Source organism: Heterocephalus glaber, unplaced genomic scaffold (assembly GCF_053883595.1).
Source record: "Heterocephalus glaber isolate CG9 unplaced genomic scaffold, H.glaber_assembly_v1.0 deba00001481, whole genome shotgun sequence".
Classification (NCBI taxonomy): Eukaryota; Metazoa; Chordata; class Mammalia; order Rodentia; family Bathyergidae; genus Heterocephalus; species Heterocephalus glaber.
In genome coordinates this window covers 50729661-50757171 of record NW_028258317.1, presented here as the reverse complement: position 1 = coordinate 50757171, position 27511 = coordinate 50729661, and the positions used below count along the sequence as shown (strand labels likewise).

Below are 27511 nucleotides of genomic sequence, written 5' to 3'. Positions count from 1 at the left end.
GTTTCGCCACCTGCTGCGCAAGCACAAGTTTGATTCCCAGTACCAAAAATAAATAAATTAATTAAAATTAAAATTAAATAAATGAACAAAGTAAATTATTTCACAGGAAAGTATTACAAAAGCTTTGAAAGCTGTCATTTTCAAAACTTGAAATTTTTAATTTCTAGCTTAATCTTGTGCTCATCAGTGTTTTGTCTCTATTTGTAGCCTGCTTGAAGTTTTCTATAGATAGTAGCAGATAAATAGTGCCAAACATCAGGTTTAAAATTACTGTACTAACTTTAGTGTCTAAGCAGTCGCAGTCTCTGATTGGATACTGGGCAGAGGAATAGAGAAATGTCGTCTTTGGCATGATGTCACCAATGACCCTTTAATTCCAGCTGCAGATGCTCGCAGTGGGAAAAGCCGCATGAATGGCTCAGATGAAGAACAAGAAGGGGTCAGTGCAATTAACCAGAACGTGGCCCTGGCCATAGCAGGGAATCATTTTAATTTGAAGACTAGTGGAACAATGCTGTCTTCCTTGGTATGTTGGTGCACATTTCTCTAGTTTGGTTTTGTTTCTGTCTTCTCCCCTCTTCTGGTAGGAGAACCCAGCATAGAGCAAGCAGGGATGGTTGCTGCCTCCTTACTCTATGCTGGAAGGAATCATCACAAGGCTGACAGCCGAGGGATACGAGAACCAGACAGGGTTCTGGCAATAGCAAGAATATAGTACAGATGCAGATGGACCCAATGGTGCCAAGTTCAAGGGTCAGATCATTACAAAGGAGAGCAAACCAATTCTTCCTTATGTTGGAGTTTTGTGGCATGCTTCTTCTGTATTTATGAGTCACACTGTGTTTGCCTCCAAACAGAGACTGAAGGGCCAAATGCTTGGAATAAGTGCTTTTAAGCAAAAGACTTCAGCTTGCCTAGTTCCCCAGAGAGCCCAGGCAGGCTGTTTGGCTCTATGCTTTTGCACTGACCCTGTGGGCTCTGATTTCCTTGGGGTAGGATTCATCTGTCTGTTGCTAAGTTCTGACTATCCCTTGTCAAAACAACACTATATCCTCAGCTTAATTTAATTTTGCATTTCATTTTAAGACATGTATCTGCAGAGAAGTCCACATGGTTCTCTTCGGAGAAGGCAAAGTCTTGACCCAACTCTTCTGGATGACTGTCTTCTCTTCCCTCCAGCATTTAGCAGGCTCAGTATCCCCAGGAGGGCTAATTAGGGAGATCTGGAGGAATGGGGAAAAGTCCTTTAAGATTCCACATCACTGATGTTACAGTTTGATAAATACTGTGTTTTATGACCTCTTCCACCTTTCTAATATCTGTGTAATCAAAGTGACCAGCTTGAGGCTGTGTATGCCTTTTATATTACTTGCCTCTAAGGAAGAAACTCAGAAGCAGAAAGTTCACCTGTTAGAACATGTTTTCTGTGAAATTGTATCTAAAGATTTCATTTCTTCTTGTCAGCATACTCAGAATAACTCAAGTTAAAGTTACTTCATCATCTCTGTTATGACCATCCAAAACTAACATTTCCTTCACATAACTCACAAATAGTTCATTGCAGTTTCACCACCACATTCCACCGTATATTAGCTGGGCTGTATGAGCCAAGGGTGCAGCCACATAGTGTTGTTTGTGTTGATGTGATGAGTGACAGAAATGTGCTCAGCACTCTAAAATGAACACTTGTGGCCAAAATATCATAGCAGATGGCCTGAGGGCCCCCATCCCCTGCTCATGCAAACATAAATCATGGTTTGAGTCCCATGGCAGAGGACTCCACTAACATTTGGATTTGATTCATTTACTGAGCAGTTCATGACTCCTATATTGTACTTTAGACTCTGTATCAAATAAGCTAAATCATGAACAGTTAGGTTATTCATGGCACCCGGCCAGGCTAGTTCTCTTCTACAAGTCCAACCCTCCCTTGTCTGTCTTGGAGAAATACAGTACTTGGAGATCTTAGCAGCAAGAAAGCCCCTTTGTATCATTGAGATCAAAGACCATGGTTGAGGTCCAAAGCAAAGCACCAGACCACATTGCTCCTAAGAGAACAATCGTTTATGTGGCCCACAGCTTGGCTCAGGCACCAACTGCCCCAGGTGAACCTCATTGCTGAGCAGCCCAGCTCAGGGAAGCATCTTCCTTGCCTAAGGCAGGCAGGGCTACTAAGAGCAGGTACTCAGCCAAGGAAGTAGTCACTGTGTGCTGAGAGATTAGTAGCCCGTAAGCTTTTGGTTTTTCTGTTGCTTGACTTCTTCCCCTGCTTCCATCCCCCTCTCTTCCTTCCAGCCCTATAAACAATACAGTTCACTGAATGCTGACACCACCCGAAACCTCATGATTTGCTTCCTGTGGATCATGAAAAATGCCGATCAGAGCCTAATTAGGAAATGGATTGCTGACCTGCCATCAATGCAGTTAAATAGAATTTTAGACCTGCTTTTCATCTGTGTCTCCTGTTTTGAGTACAAGGTAAGTGTAGCATATGTTAACTTCATGCCAGTTTTTAATCTTTCAAGTTCAATTCTGTCTTGTTATTCTTCCCTTCTGTTTGCCTTATTATTTTTTCATATTTTTGTATTCAAAATCATAGCTTACCTCCCTTTATAGATGTGATCATTCCATAGGGAAAGGATATCTGCCTTCTGTTGCAGGCCTCGTTTCTTAATGGTCTCAGGCCTAGAATCCCCTGAGTGTCTCTCAGTAGTATGTGTCAAAACTGGCCGACACGACCATGGAGTGATCGGTTGTGACACTTCTCCCCATCAATAGTGATCTCACCAAAGTGACTGTCCCCTTGCCTCTATCCTGTCCAGGGAAAACCAAGCTCTGATAAGGTCAGCACTCAAGTCCTGCAGAAGTCAAGGGATGTCAAGGCCAGGCTGGAAGAGGCTCTGCTCCGTGGGGAAGGAGCCAGAGGGGAAATGATGCGCCGCTGCAGGGCTCCAGGTGTGTCCCGCTAGCCCTTCCCTGTTTTTTGTCAAACAGTTCTGCACCCTCTGTGGAAAAGAATGTCCTCCTAAAATCATTCTCGAGACATTTATGGAACCATCAAAGACAGCAAGTCTGGAATTCTGTGCATGGTGTATATAAGCCCTTTGCACCTAAAAGAAAGTTGCTATTTTAAGTCCAAAGACTTTGAAAATGTTCCCAAATGGCATAGGGTTTGGTGGTGGTGGTGGTTTGTTTGTTTGTTTGCAGTGCTGGGTATTTGAACCCAGAAGCTTGTACATGTTAAACAAGTGCTCTACAGCTGAGCTACATCCCCAGGTCCCAGATGTCATGTTTTAATGAAAATTTGGTTGTGGGTGAAGGTTACATGCAAAAATGTGAGTCATGAATGAGATAGGAAGTGCCTCCCTTGAGACTAAGGCCTTTCTAGAGACACCGGGGGCATGGTCAAGAAAATAGAGAGTTACAGTTCCAAGATCATCTCCCCAAATCATTCAGGGCACTGCCAGAATGGAACCAGTTCCCCAAAATGGCCTCAGAGTGTTCCAAACTTCCAAGGACCTGCTGCACTGGGAATGACCTCAAAAAGCTGAGCTCATCACTCTAGAACAGAGTGCAATGCCCAGGCACCCTTGATCTTTTTCCTTATTCACTGTGCTCTCAGTAAAACAGAGTGACAGCTTGTTCTATTAAGTGAGAAATAATGGCAGGGAAGTTGGAGGAAGCTCAAGTTTTTCAGTGGTGGTTGGCCACCTAAAATAACACCTATACTCTCTTTGCCAGTGATTCAGTGAAAACCCACAGAGTTTCGGTGTGACCCCCTGTTTATGAGAAATGTGCTTCCTTACAACCCAGAAAGGCCGGGATTCCTCTTAAGCTCTAGCCATCAATCAAAGGCCAGACCAGCCCAGACATTGGCAGTAGCAGTTTTATCTCCTCCCAGTACCCTGCAGACTCTAATTAACCAGAGAAATAGTGCTGAGTCCTCCTGGTTGAGTTTGTTACGGAAATTCTGGTTATCTTGGAGAGTTTCATGCTAATCAAATTCCTGTTGTGCATTTCTTAACTCCTAGGGAATGACCGATTTCCAGGCCTAAATGAAAATTTGAGATGGAGGAAAGAGCAGACACATTGGCGGCAAGCTAATGAGAAGCTAGATAAGTGAGTCACTCAGCAACTTTGTTCTACTTTTATTTAAGGTCCAAAACTATTTTTCCCAGGCTACTTGTATTACTAAAACAACTGGGTCCTTCCAAGGGTAAGAAAATGAAACATCTCTATCTGTATAAATATGGTTCATCCAAGGACCAAAAGTATAATGAGTTATGATTTCTAATTCTTAAACCTGTATTATATTGATAAGAATTTAAAGAAAAATAATATTAACCAACCTCAGATAGCTTAATTAAAGCAGCTAATGGGGAGCAGGGAAATAGAGAAAAGGAGACAAGGTACTCAAGACCACATAGTTTCAAATCTGTATTTCCATAAAGGGTACAATGATATATATTCAAGGATATTTATGTTAGCATTACTTGAAATTGTTTCTAAAATTAGAAACATAAATGCTCAAGAATAGGGTAATATATAACAAAATATTAGGTTGTTTTTGAAGTGTTTGAAACCATTTTAATGACATGGAGAAATAGCTATGGAATAATTCCTAAGGGAACAAATGCATTTGGGTTTAGAGTACCATTTCAGATCACTAATTACATATAGTAAATGCATTTTATTTTTTTTTATTTATTTTTTTGGTACCAGAGATTGAACTTGGGTCCTTGTGCTTGCGCAGCAGGCGGCAAAACCACTGAGCTAAATACCCGGCCCAGTAAATGCATTTTAAAAGGCTGGAAGGAAAATTTACCAAGAACATTAATATAATAATAGTTTTCTTTGGATGTTGGGAATATAGAGAATTGATATTTTCTTTTTTAGGCTTTGTTGTATTTCCTACAATGAATTTGTATCATGTTATCTATTATAGTCAGAAAAAATATATACAAAGAAATGAAAGAAGAAAAATATTGATTGGATTGCAGTGAATGCCCTATATATAAAGGGGACTATATATGCAATAATTTAGACACATGAGGGTTAAAACTAAGTATATTTGAATGCATAGTGGACATCTCCTCTGCCTCATAGGTATGAATCCCAGGATTCACTCAGCAAAACATTGAATAAAGACCCTCCACACACATGCGAATACGCCCATGGTGGATGATTCGGTCCTCACATGGGAAGATGGGATGACTTGAAAAGGAGTGTTGTTTTTAATTAAATATTTGTTAATATCTCTGCTGTTACTGTAAGAATGATACATTCTGGTTCACTTATGGGACTTCTTGAAGTCAAATTATTTTAGAACATCAAAGAGTTTAACAAATTCTTATTACAGGCATTACTTGGGAAACCCCGTTGTTAGTCTTATCAATAATTCCAGGGGGCCTGGCGCGCGGCGGGCGGGCCGGCGGGGCGTGCTTCCGGGTGGCGCGATGGGGCGCACGGCCGGCGTCACAGGCTAGGGGCGACGAGTGACGGCTCGCCAAGGGTGGCGCGGGCTGGCCTCGGGGCCCTGGAGGGCAGGCAGGCCGGAGAGTCCGAGCCGTTGACTCGCCGCCCCCTCCCGGCATGTCGGCTCAGGCCTCCGACCCTGCGGCCCGTGCCCCGGCCCTGGAAGCCGCGACGCCCTCGGGGCTGGAGCCCGGCGCCGCCGCCTGCGGTCTGAAGACCCTGACCCCGAACAGCAAGTACGTGAAGCTGAACGTGGGCGGCTCGCTGCACAACACCACGCTCCGCACGCTCACGGGCCAGGACTCCATGCTCAAAGCCATGTTCAGCGGCCGCGCGGAGGTGCTCACCGACGCCGAAGGTTGGGTCCTGATTGACCGCAGTGGCCGCCACTTTGGTACAATCCTCAGCTACCTGCGGGATGGGTCCGTGCAGCTACCTGAGAGTACCAGAGAACTGGGGGAGCTGCTAGGTGAAGCTCGCTACTACCTGGTGCAGGGCCTGATCGAGGACTGCCAGCTGGCACTGCAGCAAAAAAGGGAGCACCTGTCCCCACTGTGCCTCATTCCCATGGTGACATCTCCCCGTGAGGAGCAGCAGCTCCTGGTCAGCACCTGCAAGCCCGTGGTGAAGCTCCTGCACAACCGCAGTAACAAGTACTCCTACACCAGCACCTCAGATGACAAGCTACTTAAGAACATTGAGCTGTTTGACAAACTGGCCCTGCGCTTCCACGGGCGGCTGCTCTTCCTCGAGGATGTCCTGGGGGACGAGATCTACTGCTGGTCCTTCTATGGGCAGGGCCGCAAGATCGCCGAGGTGTGCTGCACCTCCATTGTCTATGCCACGGAGAAAAAGCAGATCAAGGTGGAGTTCCCAGAGGCCCGGATCTTCGAGGAGACCCTCAATATCCTCATTTACGAGACTCCCCGGGGCCCAGACCCAGCCCTTCTGGAGGCCACAGGGGGCGCGGCTGTAGGTGGTGGGACAGGCCGAGGGGAAGATGAGAGCAGAGAGCACCGTGTCCGCAGGATCCACGTCCGGCGCTACATCACCCATGATGAGCGTCCGCATGGCCAGCAGATTGTCTTCAAGGACTGACCTTGAGCCTTCCCTGCCCCCTGCTTCTGAGCCCCAGTGCCTCCTTCTTCTCTCTCCCTCTCCCAGACCTTTTCCCCCGGCTCTGCTGGCCAAGTCGTGGGTCTTCCTTCTGTCCCCTTGTGTCATGGTACAGTTCGCCTTGGCCCTTTCTACTCACGGCTAACACAGCCCATTCCAGCCCCTGCAGGCAGAGCCCTTTGGAAGGCCAACATTTGCTCCCTCCTCGCCATTCTTGTCCCTGCAGACTTCCCCCCACCAGCTGGTTAGGACGATTTAGAACCCCCTTTCTGTCTTTAGTTCATTGTACACAGGAAAGTGTTGATCCAGCCCTTAGTAACACCCCGCGTTCCGAGCTGCCTCAGGCGGGCGCTGCCTCCTACCTGCACTCCCCTCCCTGCTTAATTGTGTCCTAGGCGGGCCTGGGCCTGTACCAGCTCAGCTATCTTCTCCATCTGTTTCATATTATTTATTGTTTTAATTTTCTATTAAATTATTGGAATAATTTTAAAAAATAATAATAATAATTACCATTTGTTTTAGGTATTTTCTTGTAGCTCTTCATTCCCTCAACTGATTTATAACTTGACTCTAAGAGTCGGTACATTCTAATTCAGATGGTGTATGATATCACACAAAACCATGCATTCAGTAGGTGCAGAACTGCTTAGCTGGTTAGGTCTTCTACTCTGTAGGATTAAAAGACGAGCCTAACAAGGCATGTTTTGCCTGGACTAAGTAAAGTGACTAAGTAAATGTTTTGAGAAACCTTTCCCTTTTGCTTGCAGTAACAACAGAATATTTAATTTTACCATGCAGGCCCTGCCAATTTTCTCTACAATATTGAATCTTACCATGCAGGTCCTGCTAATTTTATCTAGATTAGTTCTCAGCCCTGAGCCTCCTGGTGGGCTTCTCATTACGAGAGCTAATGGTGCACATCTCCAGATCTTCAGGGGCTATGTCCTAGAACAATTATATCTGCTCAATTTAGCTATTTGGAAAACTTCGTAATTATGATGATAGTATCTTTCACCTTTCTCTTTCAAATCACATTCCAATTATTTTAGTTTCCTTTACAGCTGTAATTTTCAACCTAGGATGCACATTAGGATCACCTGGGGAAATTTAAAGCTCTTTCTTTCAAAATGCCAAGACCAATTAACTCACAATCTCCAGCTGTGAGACCCAAGAACCAGTATCTGATAAAACTTTCCAAGAGATTCTATTGTGAAGTTAAGTCTGGGAACCACCAGTGGAGTAAGCATAGCTGGGTAGGCTTTTCCAGACCCAGATTAGCTGGGTGTGGTAATCCATGACTGTAAGCCTAGCACTCTGGGAGAATGAAGCATGAGCATCCCAAGTTCAAGACCAGGGTGGTCAATTCAGTGACACTGTCTCAAAAAATTAAAAAAGAAAAAGCTGGGGATATAGATCAGTGAAAAGACCCTGAGTTCAATCCCCACTCCTACTAGAGAGAGGAAGAGAAAGAGAAAGAGAAAGGAAAGAAAGGAAGGAAGAAAGAAGAAAGAAAAGAGAAACAGATTAGTGGTGATGATGGTTGCATAACAGTATGAATGTACTTATTACCACTGAACTATGTATTTACAACTTATTAAAATGACAAGTTGTATGTTATGTATATATATTTTACCAAAATTAAAAATTGAGAACAAAATTGGAATAATCTAGATCTGTACTGCCCAGTATAGCAGCCACTAAACACAAGTAGCTGTTGCATGCTTATGATGTAGCTAATTCAAATTCAAATATAAAATGAGTATAAAATAGATGCCATATTTTACAGTAGTAATTTTTATATTAATTACATTACTGTACACATTGACAGTATTTTTTCTTTCTTAGGTTGTTTTATTTTTGCTTTGGATGGTGGGGATTGGATGTGAGGCCTATGTGTCATCCACTATGTTTCTTTTTTTTTTTTTTGGTACTGGGGATTGAACTCGGGTCCTTCCGCTTGCGCAGCAGGCGGCGAAACCACTGAGCTAAATCCCTGGCCCTATCCACTATGTTTCTATTGGACAGTGTTGCTCTAAATTTAAACCTAGCTATAAATTAATTGAAAAGAGCTTTTAAATTTTTTTAATTTTACCCAAATGCTATCACTTGGAAAATGAGAAAATATGTCAAGCAACTTAGGACCAGGGAGCTTATGCTAAGTATGAAAACAATTGAGTTTCCCAGAAACATATTTTTAATCACTCAGTGGTATGTGAACAACTACAGTGCCCCATTATTGGAACAAGGGGACTAGAGAACAGCTAAATGGCGATCCTGGTCTAAGACGTCTGTGCTCATAGCATGATACCCAGCCTTTATTGTACCATCTTGGCCACTGACATATCTTGGGAAAATCAATTCTTCACGCCTCTTTCCTCAAAACTAAATGTGTATAGTGAGACAAAATGCAGTAGTTCTACCTTATCCACAGGGGACACATTCTAAGAACCCCAGTAGATGCCCAAAGTCACAGATGGCATTGAATCCTATAGACAAGCACTGTGATACTGTGACAGCCAATCCAATCTGATAAGCAAGACAGCTACTACATGCCTAATGGGTGGGTAGCACATACAGCATATACACTGGACAAAGCATTGCTTCAGGCAGGATGGTAGGGGACAGAATGCTCTTTAGAATGGTGCATGATTTAAAACTAATAAATAGTTTATTTCTGGAAGTTTACATTTAATATCTTCAGACAGCAGTTGACCGTAGGTAGCTGAACTACAAAAGCAAAACCATAATGAGGGGAACTATTTTATACCTTTCCAGCTTCACTTACATTATATGAAAATGGATTAACTAGTGCATGAACCATACTGATTCCTTAAAATGGTATCTAATAGAGAAGCAGCAACTGGCAATTTCCCTCCCATTCTTAGTATATAGTAACCTGTAATCCCCAGCAGGATGATAGATGACCTGCCCCATAGGAGTGCATCCTTTGCCTTCCATTGGAAAAGAGTAAAAGGTTTTTCTTTGGTTAGTTAAGCAAACCTAAAGTGGTTTTTGGAAAGTTAAGAGATCTTATCTCCCCTGACTCAGTTCTGAAGCAGCACCCTTTGCTAACCTAGTAGCTTTGCTGTTTACCAGACTCACATCAGACCCAGTGTCTCCAACATGTCTCAGGGGCTTCCCCTCACTCAGATCTGAAGATAGTTCTCATGCGTGAGATGCAGGCATAGCTCTAAAACTGTAGGCAACCATCTGATGGGCTTTCATAATTGCCAGTAGCAACCAACAATTGTTTCTCTACCCGTTTTTTTTTTATAATTGTCATCATTATTTATAATAGGGGATGAGTGTGACCTGGAGACTTCACCTAGACAATCTTTCTAAGCAAACATCAATCTCAGAAAGCACCCGATCTCCTTAGTTACTTGAACCAGAAATTTTATTTTCATTTCAAAATTAACTGTTCCAAAGATTTCTTTGTGCCTTGGTGCATAGATTGCCATCATTAGAACCTGGCCAAGTTTCATTTGTGCTTTAATTTGACCTCTTTTTGTTTCTTAGAACAAAGGCAGAGTTAGATCAAGAAGCCTTAATCAGTGGCAATCTAGCTACGGAAGCAAATTTAATCATCCTGGACATGCAGGAAAACATTATCCAGGTGAGGACAATAAACACCTGATCTGATCTTTCTGACATAACTGTGTTTACTGGAATTTTTAAAGGAATTCTTTATTTAAAATTGTGAAAGAAATAAACATGATCCCAAAATGCCTTTTTAAAAAATGAAGTTGGGAAGTTTACTATTTGTAACGGCGTGCACCCTGCAAATTCCAGAGATATCATTCTTCTGCATCTTTACTTGGAAAGAGTTAGGTGTTTGATGAGCCGACCTCCGTGGTTAAATTGGCCCAACTGTGTGCCTGGTTTGTAATGAAAATGGTGGGCTTCTAGTTTAGTATCTAGAATAAGCCTGGCAACTAGGTTTCTTTGGATAGGTCAACTTCAGTTGAATAATGGTCACTGATTGCTATATAGAAGTGGTGGCAAACCTGTGGCATGCATGTTATTTGTTTTTCTTTTAAGACAAAAGATGTTAATGAATAAGTTGTTTTTTCTAAACTAAAACCTCAGTATTCAGGTTTAATTGCAGTGTTGGCACTTGGCGATAAATAAGTGAGTTTTGGGTTGTGCCCTGGGCCCTCATCTCTAAAAGGTTTACCATCACTGGTATAGGGGTTGTTATTATGACTAGACTAAGGGCTGGGGATTTAGCTCAGTGGTTCCGCCACCTGCCTCACAAGTGCAAGGACCCGAGTTCAATCCCCAGTACCAAAAAAAAGGCCACTAAAACTTGGGCCAGAGATTTAGCTCAGTGGGTCTGCCGCCTGCTTCGCAAGTGCAAGGTCCTGAGTTTGATCCCCCGTACCAAAAAAAAAGAATGACTGGACTAGGTAAAAATCAGTGCTAAGTGTGATAAATGATGACTGTTTTAGATTCTAATTGGTCAGGGAAAGTTGTTTGTCCTCTGAATTTGCCATCCCTGCTGTAGAAAAATACAGTGACCCCTCCAGATCTTCAGGTTTCGCATTTTCATTTTCAGTCACCTGCAGGTCAAAAATATTGCATGTGTATTGAGCATGTACAGACTTTTTTCTATCGTTATTCCCTAAATAGTACAACATAACAACTATTTACATATAATTTATAGTGTATAAAGTATTATAAGCAATCTGGAAATGATTTAAAGAAACAGGAGGATGAGTGTAGTTTGTATGTGAACATTACATCATTTTATATGAGTGACTTGAACATCCTCAGATTTTGGTATCTAGGGGGGTGGGATGAAGGGCTCTTGGAACCAGTCCCACACAGATACCAATGAAGGACCACCCGTACGTAGTGTCTCTGTGAACCAAAACATATTTTATCTTCTAAATTATATTTTCAAAAAGTCCCAAGAAGCCTATATGGTAATGACTTTTCAGTTGCCCTAAAACATAAATTTTTACATTTTCCTCAAGAAGCCATTTTTAGAATAAATCCAGTGTTGCTTTTTTAAGGATAGAAGCAACATTGTTGAAATACAGTGGAACCTTAGTTATTCAACTTTTAACTTCTATAAAATCAAAGTAATTACTGTACAAAAATAAAAGTAAAGAATGTGGGGTATCTTTGACTTTTATGTCTTTGATAAATGCTCAGCATCACATGATGGTTTTGTTATACAACATGACTTTGGTTGCTAACAGTCTTCAAAATGTGTCTGTAGTTTTCCAAGAATGCTGAAACTTATTTATTATCCTTGGTGTTGTTAGCTATAGCTGATAAATAAGTTTCTGTTCAGAAACACCATTGCCACCAAGCAGCCCTGTTTTACTGGGAATCACACAATTGTGATTTTGAAGCCCACAAGGAAAGCTGTGCCTTGTGGACATCAAAGAAGGAGCACATGATATGGTAGCTGGAAAACCCATAAAACCTTCATCTGAAGGCGATGGAACATCAGATCACTGAGTTAATGACCAGGAGCCTCTCCTGTGTTCGGCCTCAAACTTCCTGGCAGGGTGCACACATTCAGGGATGCTGTCCTTCTGTTCCTCCAGGCAAGTTCTGCTCTGGACTGTAAAGACAACCTGCTGGGAGGTGTTCTGAGGGTCCTGGTGAATTCACTGAGTTGCGATCAGAGTACCACCTACCTGACTCACTGCTTTGCGACACTCCGAGCCCTCATTGCCAAGGTAAACATAGATGCTTGTTTTATTACTCTTCACTAAGAATAAGATTCTCATCTGTCCTCACTTCTTTCTTCAAGTGGACCAAACCCCATAGAGTACATTAAGTGGCACAGCTTCAAATGTCTTAATTCTTCCTATGAAGAAAATAGATGTAATGATTCAGTGAAAGTCAGCATAGAGAGGACAGTCAGTTGTGTCCTTGAAATGTGGTCCTGACTAGCAAAATGTAAAATGGCATCTCACTGAGAGTCTATGACACGAGAGCAAAAACAAATTGAGAGGCTTTGCAATTTTACCGTTTCTCTTGAATGCCTTATCAGAGTAAGATTAAATCCTATACATGACTCCCATTAGAAAGTCTTACAAAATATATACCTTGACTTAGTACAATTGTGTTACATGTGTTATATGTTCTTTGGCCTGTTAGTCTGGTTTGCAATCTGTATATATGATAATTAACTTTATAAGGTCTTATAAGATAAATGAATCTGATGCTAGAAAAATAAAAAGGGGATGGGGGAAAGAAGGGAACTGAAATGTGTTATGTACATGTACCAATCTCCTATAGTGAATGTAATCATTATGTACTGAAAACATGTACTAATAAAAGTAAAAAAATTGGAAAAGCAAAAATAAATAAAATTTTTCAAAAAATACATCATTCAATGCCAGAGGTTTAGAAATTAATTTCTGATAGCCCAAGAATGTACGTTACTTTGGGTACCACAGTTTATGCAGACTAGTTTTTCTCCTTTATGGGAAATCTTAGTGGAGCACCTTCGCAGAGGCCTTTTAACTTTAAAAAGTAAAATTCTACTGCTGTCCTCTATTAGAGCCATTTTCTCTTTCTTAGTCATTCAGGATTGATTCCTTCAGAGATGTAACTTCACCAGTGAATTCAACCTGGCTAACAATGAAGTTAATAGCCCTGGCCTCAGTTGTGTGGTTGATAATTAAATCTTGCGTTGACTTCATTGCTTAAATCCATCTTCTGACTCATGTAGCTCATTATCTGTACAGAGCAACACATTAACTCTTCTGGGCTTTTTGCTTGTCCAAGCAGACATTTGCATATTTCAACAGGTACCCAAAGCAGAGAGTGTATGAAAGTGCCAAGTTATGCCTAATGTCCTGTTGTGTCTGTCCTAGTTCGGAGATGTGCTATTCGAGGAGGAGGTGGAACAGTGTGCGGACCTGTGTCAGCGAGTGCTGCACCACTGCAGCAGCAGCATGGATGTCACCCGGAGCCAAGCCTGTGCCACCCTCTACCTCCTCATGAGGTTCAGTTTTGGAGCCACCAGTGTAAGAGCTCAGACCAGCTGGGTGACCCAGAATTAGTACAGAAAGTGAATGCAAAACACTGTTAGAGAGGAAAACTGAAGAAAACCTTTGCAATATTGCCATTTATGTCTGTAAGAAACAGTTGAATATGTAGATGGATAGCAGCTTTCACCTGCATTTAGATCTTAAAGTGACAATCTGGACTAATTGAATGTGCTGGTTGCCATGTGTATTGTTTCCCTAAGAAATGGAAGAATATTTGTAGATTTAAAAGTTATCATTTGTGGAGCAAATACAATAGACAGGTTAAGAATTTGAAAGTGTAGGGCCAGGGATTTAAGGTCCTAAGTTTGATCACTGGTACCAAAAAAAAGAATTTTGGAGTATGTCCTGTTTCTTAATTCTGAAATGGTGCCAGTTCTGGCTGGTACCTGGAGGAACTCTAGAAGGGAATATTTAATGATCAGTGTCATCTAGACCTGAGTTTTAATCAAAGCTTAGAAGCCTTTGGAGTTCAGCTTTATTGTAGAACAGTAAAACTTTGCCTTCATTTGTACAGATTTAGATATATTCTTTTGGAATTTTTATTTTTGATCATGTCAGTGAGCACATTCAAATGATGTTAAAGATAAACTGGCCATGGAAGACATCCAGGGTCCTCAGAATATATTAGGGGTAATTATTTAAAACTCTTTAAGAGCTAGGCATGGTGCAGCATGCCTGTAATCCTCCCACTCTGGGAAGCTGAGGCAAGAGGATTGAAAGTTTGAGCCCAGCCTGGGCAACTTAGTGCCTTAGTGAGATCCGGTCTCAAAATTAAAAAAAAAAAAATTTAAAAGGGCTAGAGATGTATCTCAGTGTGAAGGCTCTGGGTTCAATCCCCAGTATCATATGAAAGAAGAAAAAAGCCTTTAGGGCATTTCCCATGGGCTTTTGGGGGTAGCCTTGTTTTCCTGTGGTCCAAGAAAAACAGGAGAAATGAATAGTGGTTGCTTAATTAGAATACAAAATCTCAGGAGTCCTGGCCTTGGAGGTCTCATTCCTCTTTGCAGTTTAAATAAAGTTCCAAGAAGAGAATCTTGACCCAAAAAGATACATACTATGACCTGATTTTATAAGAATCTTCCAGGCAGGAAGTGGGGAAGCAGCCCAGTCCTCAATGAAAATTTAAAGGGAGCCTGACAGATTTATGTGAGCGCAACATCCAAACTATTTAAACAATAATGTGAGTCTTAGAGTGTAGCTCACATTTCACTGAGAGAAAAGGAAATGATTAAGACTAGAACAAAAGAAACATTGGGGAGTTGTTTGTGTCTGGCCCTACTGCCTTCAGTTATTTACTAGTTGAGTGTCTCTATTTGTTCTTTTGTTGTTGTTTTCTTTTTTCTGATGCAGAACTTTGCAAGAGTAAAGATGCAGGTAACCATGTCTCTGGCATCTTTGGTGGGCAAAGCGCCAGACTTTAATGAGGAGCACCTGAGAAGATCCTTGAGGACCATTCTGGCCTACTCAGAAGAGGACACAGCCATGCAGTCAACTCCTTTTCCTGTCCAGGTAGACCAATGAACACGTCTTGCCTCATGCAAGAGATTGGGATCAGCCAATTATAAATACACACAAACACACATATGTTTATACAAATGTAATTTAGATATAATATATACTATTTATAAACATTTATTGCCTTTCCAATATACGCATGCTTCCAATACCTTGAAAATTTTAAAAAACCAATCCACCACTGTCCCCAACTTCCGAACTCCAAGATTCCAAGAGTCTACTTGGAAAGCTCAGTCTCAAAGCAATTCAGAGTCAATCCAAGACAACTGATACTCAAGTGTGTGGCCAGGAACTAAATGCTATGTAAGGTTAGAGAAAGGGTGGGAGTAATTAAACAATCTAGTGGCCCAGAAAGGCTTGTGAAAGGCTGGGGTAGGTTCAGGGAGAGTAAAGGAGAGATTATGAGTAGGAGTGAGAGTGGATTGTGTGTGAGAGACAGTGAAGGGGCCAGGTTGACTAGTGAGCACTTGATGGGAAGGAAGAACCAAGTTTAAACAAACATGAAAAAGATTAGTCCTAAGGAAACTTGTGAACAATAATTTCTTCTTTGTCTGTTGCACTGCCTGTGAAATAAATAAAAAGATAAGCATCTCTTTTTATCTTTTAACTCAAGTTCATAGCCTCCTCTGTGCTAGCTTTCCACTTAAGTGAGAATGAATGAGTGAATTTTTCTTTCTTCCCTTAGACCGAGGGCTCTATTAGCCCAGAGTCTCTCCTGCTTTCTGCAGTAAGGTTGCATTCTCGTTCTCAGAACTCTTTTCCTATCCTCTGCTCTGCATCATAGCCTGCCTCTCTCATCTCCTCTTGACCATGCTCTTGTAAATTAATGTCATCTTTCATATAGAGATATTCTCGAGCAAGACCAAGCAAAGTATAAGCAGTGTAGTAGAGGTCTTCAGTGCCTCCACCCAGTGAAATAAGTCTAGTGGAGAGAATTTTAAGAGGACTGGAAACTGACAGAAGGAATTGGAGAACATTCTGTAACTGAGCCACTTGCCAGGGTCCACATATCTCACAATCTATTAGCCTGCACTGCAAGCCCCTCTGGCTGCTCCTCTGCTGTCTTTTCTAATTAAGTGGCTCCAAGAGGTTCTAAAACCTTTGAAGCCTCAGGAAGCTCCAGGAAGCTTTAGAAACATGGAACCCGAGCAGAGGGCCTAAGCTGCCTCTGCTTGGTATAAAAATCCCTGATGCTCAGCATCGAGTTTCCAGGTTTCAAATAACTGAAACTAGTTCAAGCTAATTTAAATACAGGGTATTGGAATAGCAGGTAATATAAGGATTCAGGGCTCGTTTGTGGAGTGCAAGACCACCTCACATCTGGGCCTCAGAAGCCCCTGATCTCACAAAGGTGAAAGCTACAGGGCATCCAGTCTAGAGTCTCCTCCATTCTGGGCTCTGCTTCTCTCTGAACAAAGACTTTCCATAGATTCTCCCATGCGTGTTCAGTATAATCCTAATGCCTTACAATGGACTACCCAGCCTGGATTATTGAGACCTTTCACTTTTTTGCAGGTAGAAGAACTTCTCTGCAACCTGAATAGCATCTTATATGACACAGTGAAAATGAGAGAATTTCAGGAAGATCCTGAAATGCTCATGGATCTCATGTACAGGTGAATGCTTCTGATAAAATCAAAAGGGCACCATTTGGATGGCCTAGGACTTGTCTCTGTGGCATGTTCATTAATATAGTTATGATAGGTAACACAGGTAGAACTGGGTTTTTTTTGTTTTTGTTTTTGTTTTTTTGTATTAAATTCTTTTATTGGTACATTGTAGGTATACAACACAATTACATTTCTCATTGGGAATTGTACCTTTACATAATGCATCTTGGTTCTTATTCTTTCCCCATTCCTAGCCCTCCCTTCACGCCCTCCACCCTTCCCTATTTACAAAGACTTTATTTCCATTTTTTCCATTTCTCAGCATTTTTCCTTTCCCTTCTTTCCTTTCCCCTGCCCCTCCCACTACCCCTACCCATTTGGACCTTTTCTTCCTATTTTACATTATCGATTATTCATTTGAATCATTGGTACATTTTAGGTATACAATATAATGACATTCATCATTGGAAATTTGCACCTTTACATAGTCTCTCTTGGTTCTTACTTTTCACCCTTGCCCAGCCCTCCCTTCAACCCCTCCAGTCCCCCCTATTTACAAAGATTTTGTTCCTATTTTTCCATTTTCTCATATTAATCCCATTCCCTTCTATCCTTTCCCCTAGCCCTCCCGCTTCCTTCCCCTTTGCCCCTTTTCTTCCTATTTCACATTACCTATTATACATTTAGTCCTTATTTACACTTTCAGTTTCTCACACCAGAGAAACTATTCAGTATTTACACATGTGTGTCCTATTTATTTCACTTAAGAGTATTCCCTCAATGTGCATCCACTTAGCTATAAATGTCTCTAATTTCTCATTTTTTATGGCTGAGTAGTACTCCATTTTATAAAAAACCCACGTTTTCTTTATCCAGTCTCCAGTTGATGGGCATTTGGGCTGTTTCCAAGTTTTAGCTATTACAAACTGTGCTGCTATGAACATGGGTGCACATATATCACTGTGGTATGATTCTTTTAATTCTTTGGGGAAGATCCCCAGCAGTGGAAGAGCAGGGTCCAATGGGACTTCCAGTCCTAGTTCTTTGAGGTATCTCCATACTGATTTCCACAGTGGTTGCACCAGTCTACACTCCCACCAGCAGTGGAACAGGGTTCCTCTTTCCCCACAGCCCCGCCAGCATTTGTTATTGGTTAATTTCATGATAGCAGCCATTCTTTCTGGAGTGAGGTGGAATCTCAGCGTTGTTTTCATTTGCATCTCTCGAATGACCAGTGATGTTGAACATTTTTTCATGTATTTATTTGCTATTTCTACTTCTTTGTCTGAGAAATGTCTGTTCATTTCAGATGCCCATTTTTGGATTGAGTCTTTAAATTTGGGAGGTCTGATCTTTTTAAGTTCTTTAGAGATTCGAGATAGTAGGCCTTTGTCTGAGGAAGAGCAGGTGAAGATTTTTTCCCACATTGTGGCTTGTCTCTTCACATTGCTGGTGGTTTCTCTTGCTGTGCAGAAGCCTTTTAATAAGAAGAGATCCCACTTGTTGATTGTTTGTGCTAGTTCACGGGCAACTGAGGTTTTGTTCATAAAATCTTTTCCTACACTGATGTCTTCAAGGGTTCTACCTAACTTCTGTTCCAACTGGTTCAGAGTTTCTATTTTAATATTTAGATCTTTAATCCATTTTGATTTTAGTTTAGTGCATGGTGAGAGATACAGGTCTAGTTTTAATCTTTGGCAAGTTGAAGCCCAATTTTTCCAGCACCATTTATTAAAGAGGCTATCTTTCCTCCAGTGAGAGTGTTTGGCTCCTTTACTGAAGATGAGATGGCTGAGTGTGTCTGGCGTTGTTTCTGTATCTTCTAATCTGTTCCACTGGTCCTCAGGTCTGTTTCTTTGCCAGTACCATGCTGTTTTTTATCACAGTAGCTTTGTAGTATAGTTGCAGGTTGGGGATTGTGATATCCCCTGCCATGTCTCTGTTACCTAGAATTGCTTTTGCTATTCTGGGTCTCTTCTTGCTCCAAATGAATTTTTGGATTGTTTTCTCGAGGTCTATGAAGTATGCTGCTGGGATCTCAATTGGAATTGCATTAAATCTCTATAGCAGTTTTGGAAGTATGGCCATTTTCACTATATTAATCCTTCCTACCCAGGAGCAGGGAATGTCTGTCCATTTTCTGTTATCATCTTCAATCTCTCTTTTCAGAGTGCCATAGTTTTCAGAGAAGAGGTCTTTGATTTCTTTCGTTAGGATGATTCCTAGGTATTTCAGTTTTTTGGATGCTATTGTGAAAGGAATTATTTGCCCTATTTCTCTCTCAGTGAGTCTGTCGTTCGTGTAGAGGAAAGCTATTGATTTTTGTGTGTTGACCTTGTAACCAGCTACTTGACTGAATTTGCTTATTAAGTCTAGAAGACTTCTGGTGGAGTTCTTGGGGTCTTCTATATAGAGTATCATGTCATCTGCAAATAATGACAATTTGACTTCTTCATTTCCTATTTTTATTCCTTTTATTTCTTTCTCTTGTCTAATTGCCATGGCTAATGTTTCCAAAACTATATTGAACAAGAGTGGTGATAGTGGACATCCTTGTCTTGTTCCTGATTTTAGTATGAAGGATTTCAGTTTTTGACCATTTAGTATGATATTGGCTGTTGGTTTTTCATAGATGGCTTCTATTAGTTTGAGATAGAGACCATCTATTCCAATTTTTTGTAGGGTTTTTATCATAAATGCATGTTTGATTTTCTCAAATGCTTTTTCTGCGTCTATGGAGATAATCATATGGTTTTTGTCCTTGGCTCTATTGATATAGTGTATTACATTGATTGATTTTCGTATATTGAACCATCCCTGCATCCCTGGAATGAATCCCACTTGATCAGGGTGTATGATCTTCTTGATGATCTTCTGCATTCTGTTTGTCAGTATCTTATTAAGGATTTTTGCATCTGTGTTCATTAGTGAGATTGGCCTATAGTTCTCATTTTCGGTTGGGTCTTTCTCTGCTTTGGGGATCAAGGTGATACTTGCTTCCAGGAATGAGTTTGGGAGTATTGCTTCCCTTTCAATTTCATTGAAGAGTTTAAACAGTAGTGGCAGCAGTTCCTCTCTAAATGTCTTGTAGAATTCAGCAGTGAAGCCATCAGGGCCCGGGCTTTTCTTAGTTGATAAGTTTTTAATTACATTTTCAATTTCAGTGGTTGATATTGGGTTGTTCAGAATTTTTAGGTCTTCTTCGTTCAACTTTGGTAATTCATATGTATCTAGGAATCTGTCCATTTCTTCTGTGTTGTCCATCTTATTGGCGTATAGGTTCTGGAAGTAGGCACTGATGATCCTCTGGATTTCTGCTGGGTCTGTTGTCATTTCACCCTTTTCATTCCTAATTGCATGGATTTGGGCCTTTTCTTTCCTTTTGCTGACAAGGTTGGCTAAAGGTTTGTCAATTTTGTTGATTCTTTCGAAGAACCAACTCTTGGCTTCATTGATTTTTTTGTATCATTCTCTTAGTCTCCATTGCATTGATTTCTCCTCTGATCTTTATAATTTCCTCCCTTGTATGTGCTTTGGGGTTGTCCTGCTCTTCTTTTTCTAGAATCTTGAGGTTCAGCATCAGGTTGTTTAATTGGGCTCGTTCTGTTTTCCTAATATGTGTATTCACTGCTATGAATTTCCCTTGTAAGACTGCTTTCATTGTGTCCTATAGATTCTGATATGTTGTATTGTCATTGTCATTTAATTGAAGGAACTGTCTGATTTCTTCTTTAATTTCCTCTGTGACCCATTGGTTATTCAGAAGTGTGTTGTTCAATTTCCACATGTTTATGAAATTTTTTGAGTTTCTTTTGCTATGGATCTCCAACTTCATTGCACTATGGTCTGATAATGTACAGGGGACAACTTCAATTCCTTTCCACTTACTTAAACATGTTCTATGTGTGAGTATGTGGTCTATTTTGGAGAATGACCCATGTGCAGCTGAGAAGAATGTGTATTCTGATTTTGTGGGGTGGAAGACTCTGGAAACATCTGTTAAATTCATTTGTTCAAGAGTTCGATTGAGTTCCAGTATTTCATTACTTATTTTTAATCTAGTTGATCTATCTATTTGTGACAGTGGGGTGTTGAGGTCCCCCACTACAATTGTATTAGTGCATATATGGCTTTTCATGTCCATTAGTATTTGTTTTATATAGTTGGGTGCACTAGTGTTTGGTGCATAGATATTTATGATTGTCATCTCTTCCTCTTGGATTCTTCCCTTTACAAGGATGTAGTGTCCTTCTTCGTCTCTCTTAATCAGTGTTGGTTTGAAATCTACTTGATCTGCCAAGAGGATAGCTACTCCTGCTTTTTTTCAGGTTCCTGTCACATGGAGTATTGTTTTCCACCCTTTAACTTTCAATCTATGAGTTTCCTTTTGAATTAAGTGTGTTTCTTGTATGCAGCATGTTGTTGGATTTTGCTTCTTGACCCATTTTGCCAGTCTATTTCTTTTGATTGGTGAATTGAGACCATTAACGTTGATGGTTATAACTGAAACGTATTGACTTGTCATTGCCATGACTTTTCTTTTTGTTGGGTTCTCCCCCTTTACATTTAATTTCTTGTCATGCCACATGGGTTCATTCTGCTTTGCTTCTTGGGGTTGTGATCCTCAATGTCTGTTCCTAGGCTATTGTGTCAAATTCTTTGGAGTGCTGGTTTGGTATTCACCAAGTTCCTAAGGTGCTCTTTGTCATGAAAGTATCTTATTTCTCCATCCATTTTGAAAGATAGTTTTGCAGGGTACATCAATCTGGGTTGGAGGCTGTTTTCTTTTAGGGCTTGGAATATGTCACTCCAAGTTCTTCTTGCCTTGATGGTTTGTGTTGAGAAGTCTGCTGTGATTGTGATGGGCTTTCCTTTGTATGGGATTTGTTTCTTTTCTCTGACTGCTTGGAGAACTTTGTTCTTCTGTTGTGTTTCTGGAATCTTAACAGTTAAATGCCTATGTGTAGACTTTTTTTGATCAAGGCTATTTGGAGTCCTATATGCCTCACTTATCTGTATGTCAAGCTCTTTTCCCCTGCTTGGGAAGTTTTCTGCCATTATTTCTGTGAAGAGGTTTTTTATGTCATCTCTACTCTTTCCTGTTTCTTCATTGAGCCCAATCAGTCTTATGTTATTCTTCTTTGCATCATCTAGCAGCTGCTGGATTGATTTCTCATGTTCCCTTATAATTTTGAAGCAATTTTTCTTTTCCTGGTCACTAATTGCAATCTTATCTTCTATATCTGAAATTCTGTCCTCACATTGGCTCATTCTGCTGTGTAGACTTTCAGTGGAGTTTTTCATGTCCTGGAAATCTATTTGCATCTGTTTTATGGATTCCATTTGTTTCTTATGTTGGGATTCCATCATGTTCCTGAGCTCCTCTCTAGATTTATTAATCATGTCTTGCACTAGGGGCACAATTTCTCCTGTTATCTGAGAAATTATTTCTGATTTCATTTTTTCCAGATCCCCTTTTGTTGCCAGTTCAGTGGGTCCAGGTGGTTGAGTATCAGAGTGTTCCATTCTCATTTTCCTTTGGGGTTGCTGTAGGTGATCTGGAAGTCTGGTTTTGAGACTTATTTACCTGTTTTCTCATTTCGACTGGGGTGGGGGGCTGTTAGCACCTGCACGAATTACCTCCTCTGAGCTGGGTGAGGTGGGACAGGGGCTGCGAGCAGCAGTAGGGATGGTGACCCAAAAGCCCTTTCCTGTGGGCTGGGAGCAGCCGGAGGGATGGTGGCTGGGAAACCCCTTCCTCTGGACCAGGAGCAGCGGGACAGAAGGTGGCCCAAAAGCCCTTTCCTCTGGGCTGGGAAAAGCAGGAGGGATGGTGACCTGGAAGCCCCTTCCTCTGGACCAGGAGCAGTGGGACGACGCCTCAGGAGCCCCTACCTCTGGGCCGGGAACAGTGGAACTCAGTACCTTGGTCTGGTGGTCTGGTATCCTCTGCGTCTTTGTAGTGTGGAATCAGGTGGCTGCCTGTCTGCAGTGGGGTGATTCAGTGTCTTCCGCGTGACTCAGGACCTCGGTAGGGCATGGGAGGTAGAACTGTTTTGATGACATCCAACATGTATGTGAAAAAGGTTGGAAATTAAACATTCAGGATCGGTTAACTCATATATGAATTTTCAGTGAATTTAAAGTGAGGCACCTATTTTATAACACTATATTCCATTTAAAATAGAATGAGAGAAAGGAATTATCAACTGTTGCATGAATTATTTCCTATACAGTTTTGTCTCACTTATATTGAGACATACATATATATATATATATATGTATATATATATACATGTATATATATATATATATGTATATATATATACAGTTTTATGTTAGAAAGCATATTTCACTCTGTAGTTTAAACTTTTTCTTTCCAGTCCTTGTTTGGGAAGAACTTCTTATAGAAGCAGAATTTTCTTAATACAACTTTGTAATTAGGGTAGTGCTTTTGTCTTCTGATATTCTGAGAGAAAGGAAAGTAAGAAAATTGCTCGAAATCCATGATAAAGAACATCATTTTACCAAGTCTTTTATTTCCTCATAGGGCTCTTTCTTCAGTCCAGCACACCACAGGGATGGAATAGAAACAGTTGGATAAAAATATTTGCTTTTTCTCTCATTTTCTGAAGACTAAGGCAAAAATCTTAGGGTAGGGGGGAAGTAGCCACATGCAGTAGAACAGTGCCTTTAACTGGTTGTCCTTAATACTATTTGTTAATCTGTCTTCAGAATTGCCAAGAGTTACCAGACATCTCCTGATCTGCGGCTGACCTGGCTCCAGAACATGGCAGAGAAACACACCAAGAAAAAGTGCTACACAGAGGCCGCCATGTGCCTGGTGCACGCTGCTGCCCTGGTGGCCGAGTACCTGAGCATGCTGGAGGACCACAGCTACCTGCCCGTGGGCAGTGTCAGCTTTCAAGTAAGGCCAAGTCCAGCTTTTCCCTTGGAGCAGTGGTCTCACCCAGGGGCAATTTTGCCTCTACTCCCATTGGACAATGTCCAGAGGCGTTCTGCTTGTTACCACTGGGGGTGGGAGGGTGAGTGCAGCTGGCATCTGAAAGGGGGGAGCCATGGATATTGCTTAACAGTCTACAATGCATAGGGAGTTTTCCCCCTACTAAGAATTAGCTGGCCTCAATTGTCAGTAGTGCCAAGGCTGAAAACCCTACTTTAAGTGTTATATTTGCCTCCTCTAATTGCTTTGCCATTTTTCTTTCTTAAATTACTGTTTACAATAATGGTATCTAGAGTCAATAGGCACTTGTGTAGACATTCTCAAACAGGTACATGCATGATTTCATTTCACCTTTACAGTAAACCTGCGAAGCTGGCAGAAGGGAGCGTGTTATTACTCCCACTTCACATATCTAAGAACTGAAAGAACAATTTTTCTAAGGTCATTTCAACTCTTTCTCAAAGACTTGTCATTGCCACCAAACAGGAAAGTTTTTCTTAACATTAGAGAAATGATTGGCCTTATCCCTTGGTTTTACTCCCCAACTCTGTAGGGTCTCATTCTCTGATCCAAAATTAAAAATCAAATTGACCTGGCAAGGGAAACAGAAAACCTCAATCAATACATTCTGAGGATAAGCTGAAAATTACCCAGCAGTGACAAGGGGAAATTGTGTGCCAGACCTAAAAGTGAACTCAGACCTGCATGTTCAGTGGCTACTTTAACTGTTCTTAATGCATAGCTTAATACAGTCTTTGGAGGACAAAGAGCTGTAAACTGTTCTGCATGCCTTTTTTTTTTTTTTGGTACCGGGGATCGAACTCAGGACCTTGTGCTTGTGAGGGAGGCATGGTACCACTCAGCTAAATCCCCAGCCCTACATGCCTTTTTTTAAAGAGACATAATCTGGAGAGATGACCATCCCTGAAACTGTGAACAATATAGCTATAGTAATAGAGCTCTTTTCAAGCTAGACTCAAAAACCAATGACAAGTATTTGTATTATTCTTATTTGAATTTCTACGACTGATTTTATGAAAGGCTTTGTTCTCATTATTGTTCTTCAATATGATTTTGTGATGCTTTGTCAAGCAAAAAGAAATGACGGTTCAAAGTTGCTTTCCCAGGCTTAGGGAATAAGTCACGGAAACTATTGCTGCTGGAGTCAGGAGCTTCTGGTTTGTTCATCTGCAAAGCTTGGATCACCTCCTGTTCTAACACCTTCTTTCTTGTGGTCCTCAAGAGCAAAAATATTTATTCCATGATTTCACTCTCAGCAGATATTTTATTCTTAATTCAGAAATGTTTGTTATAAAAGCCAGTAATTAATTTCACACCCAAAAAGCATAAAAAGATTACATCTCATTTGGAACCACATAAAAGTGATCATGAAAGTTATAAAAATTAGTTTAGGCCTGAAATTCCAGCACTCTGGAAGGCTGAGGCAGAAAGATTCCAAGTTCAAGCCCACCCTGGGCAATTTAGCAACTTAGCGAGACCTTGTCTCAAAATAACAAAGGGGTAGGGGTGTAGGTCAATGCAAAGGTCCTGATTCAGTCCGCAGTACCACCACGGGTTCTTTCATCAAGTTTATTTTGGTCATGTGATATTATCAAGGCTAAGTATAGTACTACTCTTATTCCCAGAAAACTTTAGGTTTATCATTTAATGTTGAATTGAATCACCCCCTTTTCTTATTTCATTTGCTATACCATTTCTCACAGTTATGCCTTTTTTAATGTTGCTGTGTTTTAATTACTATTTAATCACTGAGGTATTAATTTCTTTTCACTTTTGTGTTTAATAAGCCTTACTCTCTTTATTTTACTTAAAATTCAGTTATTTTGTCTATAATAAGTCATCCCAAAGTGAGATACAATTGTTATTTCAAAATTAACAGAAATGCCACATTGTCTCTACAAGAGGGCATACAGCTCTATCTTTTCATATCTTTATTCATTTATCCCTGCTTTTGGAGGAATTTTTTAGCACTTAATCTGTCCTCCTGAACTTTACATTCCAATCGGAGACATTGTGTACATGTACATTGTGTACAATAAAGAATGTATTCTTTATTCTTTATTCAGTTACAATTATGATGAGTACTGTTGTAAAGAGACACAAGACTCTCTGAGTATTTATAATGTGGCTCAGCCTGAGGGTCAGGGAGGGATGAAGAGGTGAAGAGGAAGGTAGAAGAAACTGCAAGGGGAGGCCTTAATAACATATGGAGAGCACGATGAACTAGGTGTTCTCAGGTACAAAAGAGGTCCCAAATTATGTTGATGCTTATGGTGAGTTCATGCTTCTCTCAAATGAGACATACTCTCATTCAGTTTGGAAATGGTTGCTTAAAGCCACACAACACTCAAGGTAAGAATGGAATTCATCTGCCTGCATAAGGGAGGTTACCCTGGAGTAGTACTCACCAACTTGACCCAAACAGAGCCTTCAGACCTTAGTGTCCTCACCGCTTCTGGTCCTGGGCTTCAGTTCTGTGGCCCTCATTCTTCACAGACTTCCTACACTGCTTAAGATTTAGGTTTGTATCTGCAGGTCCAAACCTGGGAGAAAAGAGAGATGCCTCATTTCTAGCAATTGAAGAGAAAGTCTCAGGACATCTCATTGATTCTAATTGGTTAATGTGCTTATCCCTGAACCAATCATAATGGCCAAAGAAATCAAGTGCTCTAATTGGGTAAGCCAGAGTCACAGGACCTCAGCTAATATCATGAGTGATTCTCCAAAAGAAAGAGTGCTTTATATTACAGAAGGAGGTAGGAATTACGTGCAGTGTTAACAATGCATGTCCACTGTTGCTTTTTCTTAAACATTTTCAACATTGTTCTGCCCCAATAAAATTGAACCATTGGAAAAGACTTGTAAACTATAAAGATAAATCTGTGCAAGGAAAAATAACTTTGAGGTCCCTGAATTGCAAGAAACTGAGATCATTAAAATTCTGTGCTTTAGAGTACAGTATTTATTTAACACATGTAGATGTGGACACATCCTCAGATGCTGCTGTTACTTTTACTTCCCTAAATCTGAAGCCAAGAAAGTCTTCCCAGAATCTTTTTCCACTGACTACACCTAATAAGCTACATAGCTTTATATCTATTCTCTATGTAGAAGATTGAATATAATTGTAATAGTACTAGTTTCTTGAGTTATTTTGATTCTTTCAATGGAATTTATTGGACCTTGCACTATCTCTAATTCAGAAACATCATTACACATAAGCTAGGGTTGGAAGAAAAACTCCACCTATATTCATAAAAATACATGACAGTGTTGGATGGAAAGGGATAGCTATGGCAACTATCTCATCAGTTGCTGAAATTGACTCTCTTCCTCTTATTAGCCCACTGAGAAGGCAGACAGCTTTTACTTCACAAGCCATTTCTGATAAATTGGTGATGGTTGACTAGAACACTATGCTGAGAAAACTTTGAGACTATGTCCAGGTTCTGGAGGAAAGAGTATTATAATTGATTCTTTTGTTTTGTTTTGTTTTTTGTTTTTGTTTTTGTTTTGGCACAGGGATCAAACTCAGGTCCTTGCACTTTCAAGGCAGGTGGCAGAACCACTGAGCTAAATCTCCAGCCCTATAATTGATTTTTCATGCCTGCCCTGCACTCAACAATAGGAAATAGTGGCATGTCCACTACTAATTGCAATTCTTAAGCTAGGAAGGGTCCCATTTCTTCTATACTCCATATGTATTTATTCCATAGCTATGAGCAAGAAAAAATTACTTTTGACCAGTCAAGAGTATTAGAGTCACTGCGAGGGTCACACCCTGGGTGAAG

At 40.8% G+C, this 27511-nt stretch overlaps 1 protein-coding gene and 1 pseudogene across 4 annotated transcripts in view; both read left to right on the top strand.

The window, feature by feature from the left end:
* The window catches only part of Dock8 (dedicator of cytokinesis 8), a 231693-nt gene that overhangs the window by 178670 nt on the left and 25512 nt on the right, over positions 1 to 27511 (top strand). For all 4 annotated transcript variants that reach the window (XM_004838202.4, XM_004838200.3, XM_004838199.3 and 1 more), the window contains 10 exons: positions 381 to 526; positions 2296 to 2478; positions 2823 to 2955; positions 4032 to 4119; positions 10111 to 10207; positions 12153 to 12287; positions 13434 to 13586; positions 14961 to 15119; positions 16641 to 16741; positions 23471 to 23663. In XM_004838202.4, the coding sequence (XP_004838259.1) occupies positions 381 to 526; positions 2296 to 2478; positions 2823 to 2955; positions 4032 to 4119; positions 10111 to 10207; positions 12153 to 12287; positions 13434 to 13586; positions 14961 to 15119; positions 16641 to 16741; positions 23471 to 23663 (1388 nt within the window). The remainder of the gene's footprint in view (positions 1 to 380; positions 527 to 2295; positions 2479 to 2822; positions 2956 to 4031; positions 4120 to 10110; positions 10208 to 12152; positions 12288 to 13433; positions 13587 to 14960; positions 15120 to 16640; positions 16742 to 23470; positions 23664 to 27511) is intronic.
* On the top strand, positions 4128 to 10100 carry LOC147825950 (BTB/POZ domain-containing adapter for CUL3-mediated RhoA degradation protein 1 pseudogene; annotated as a pseudogene).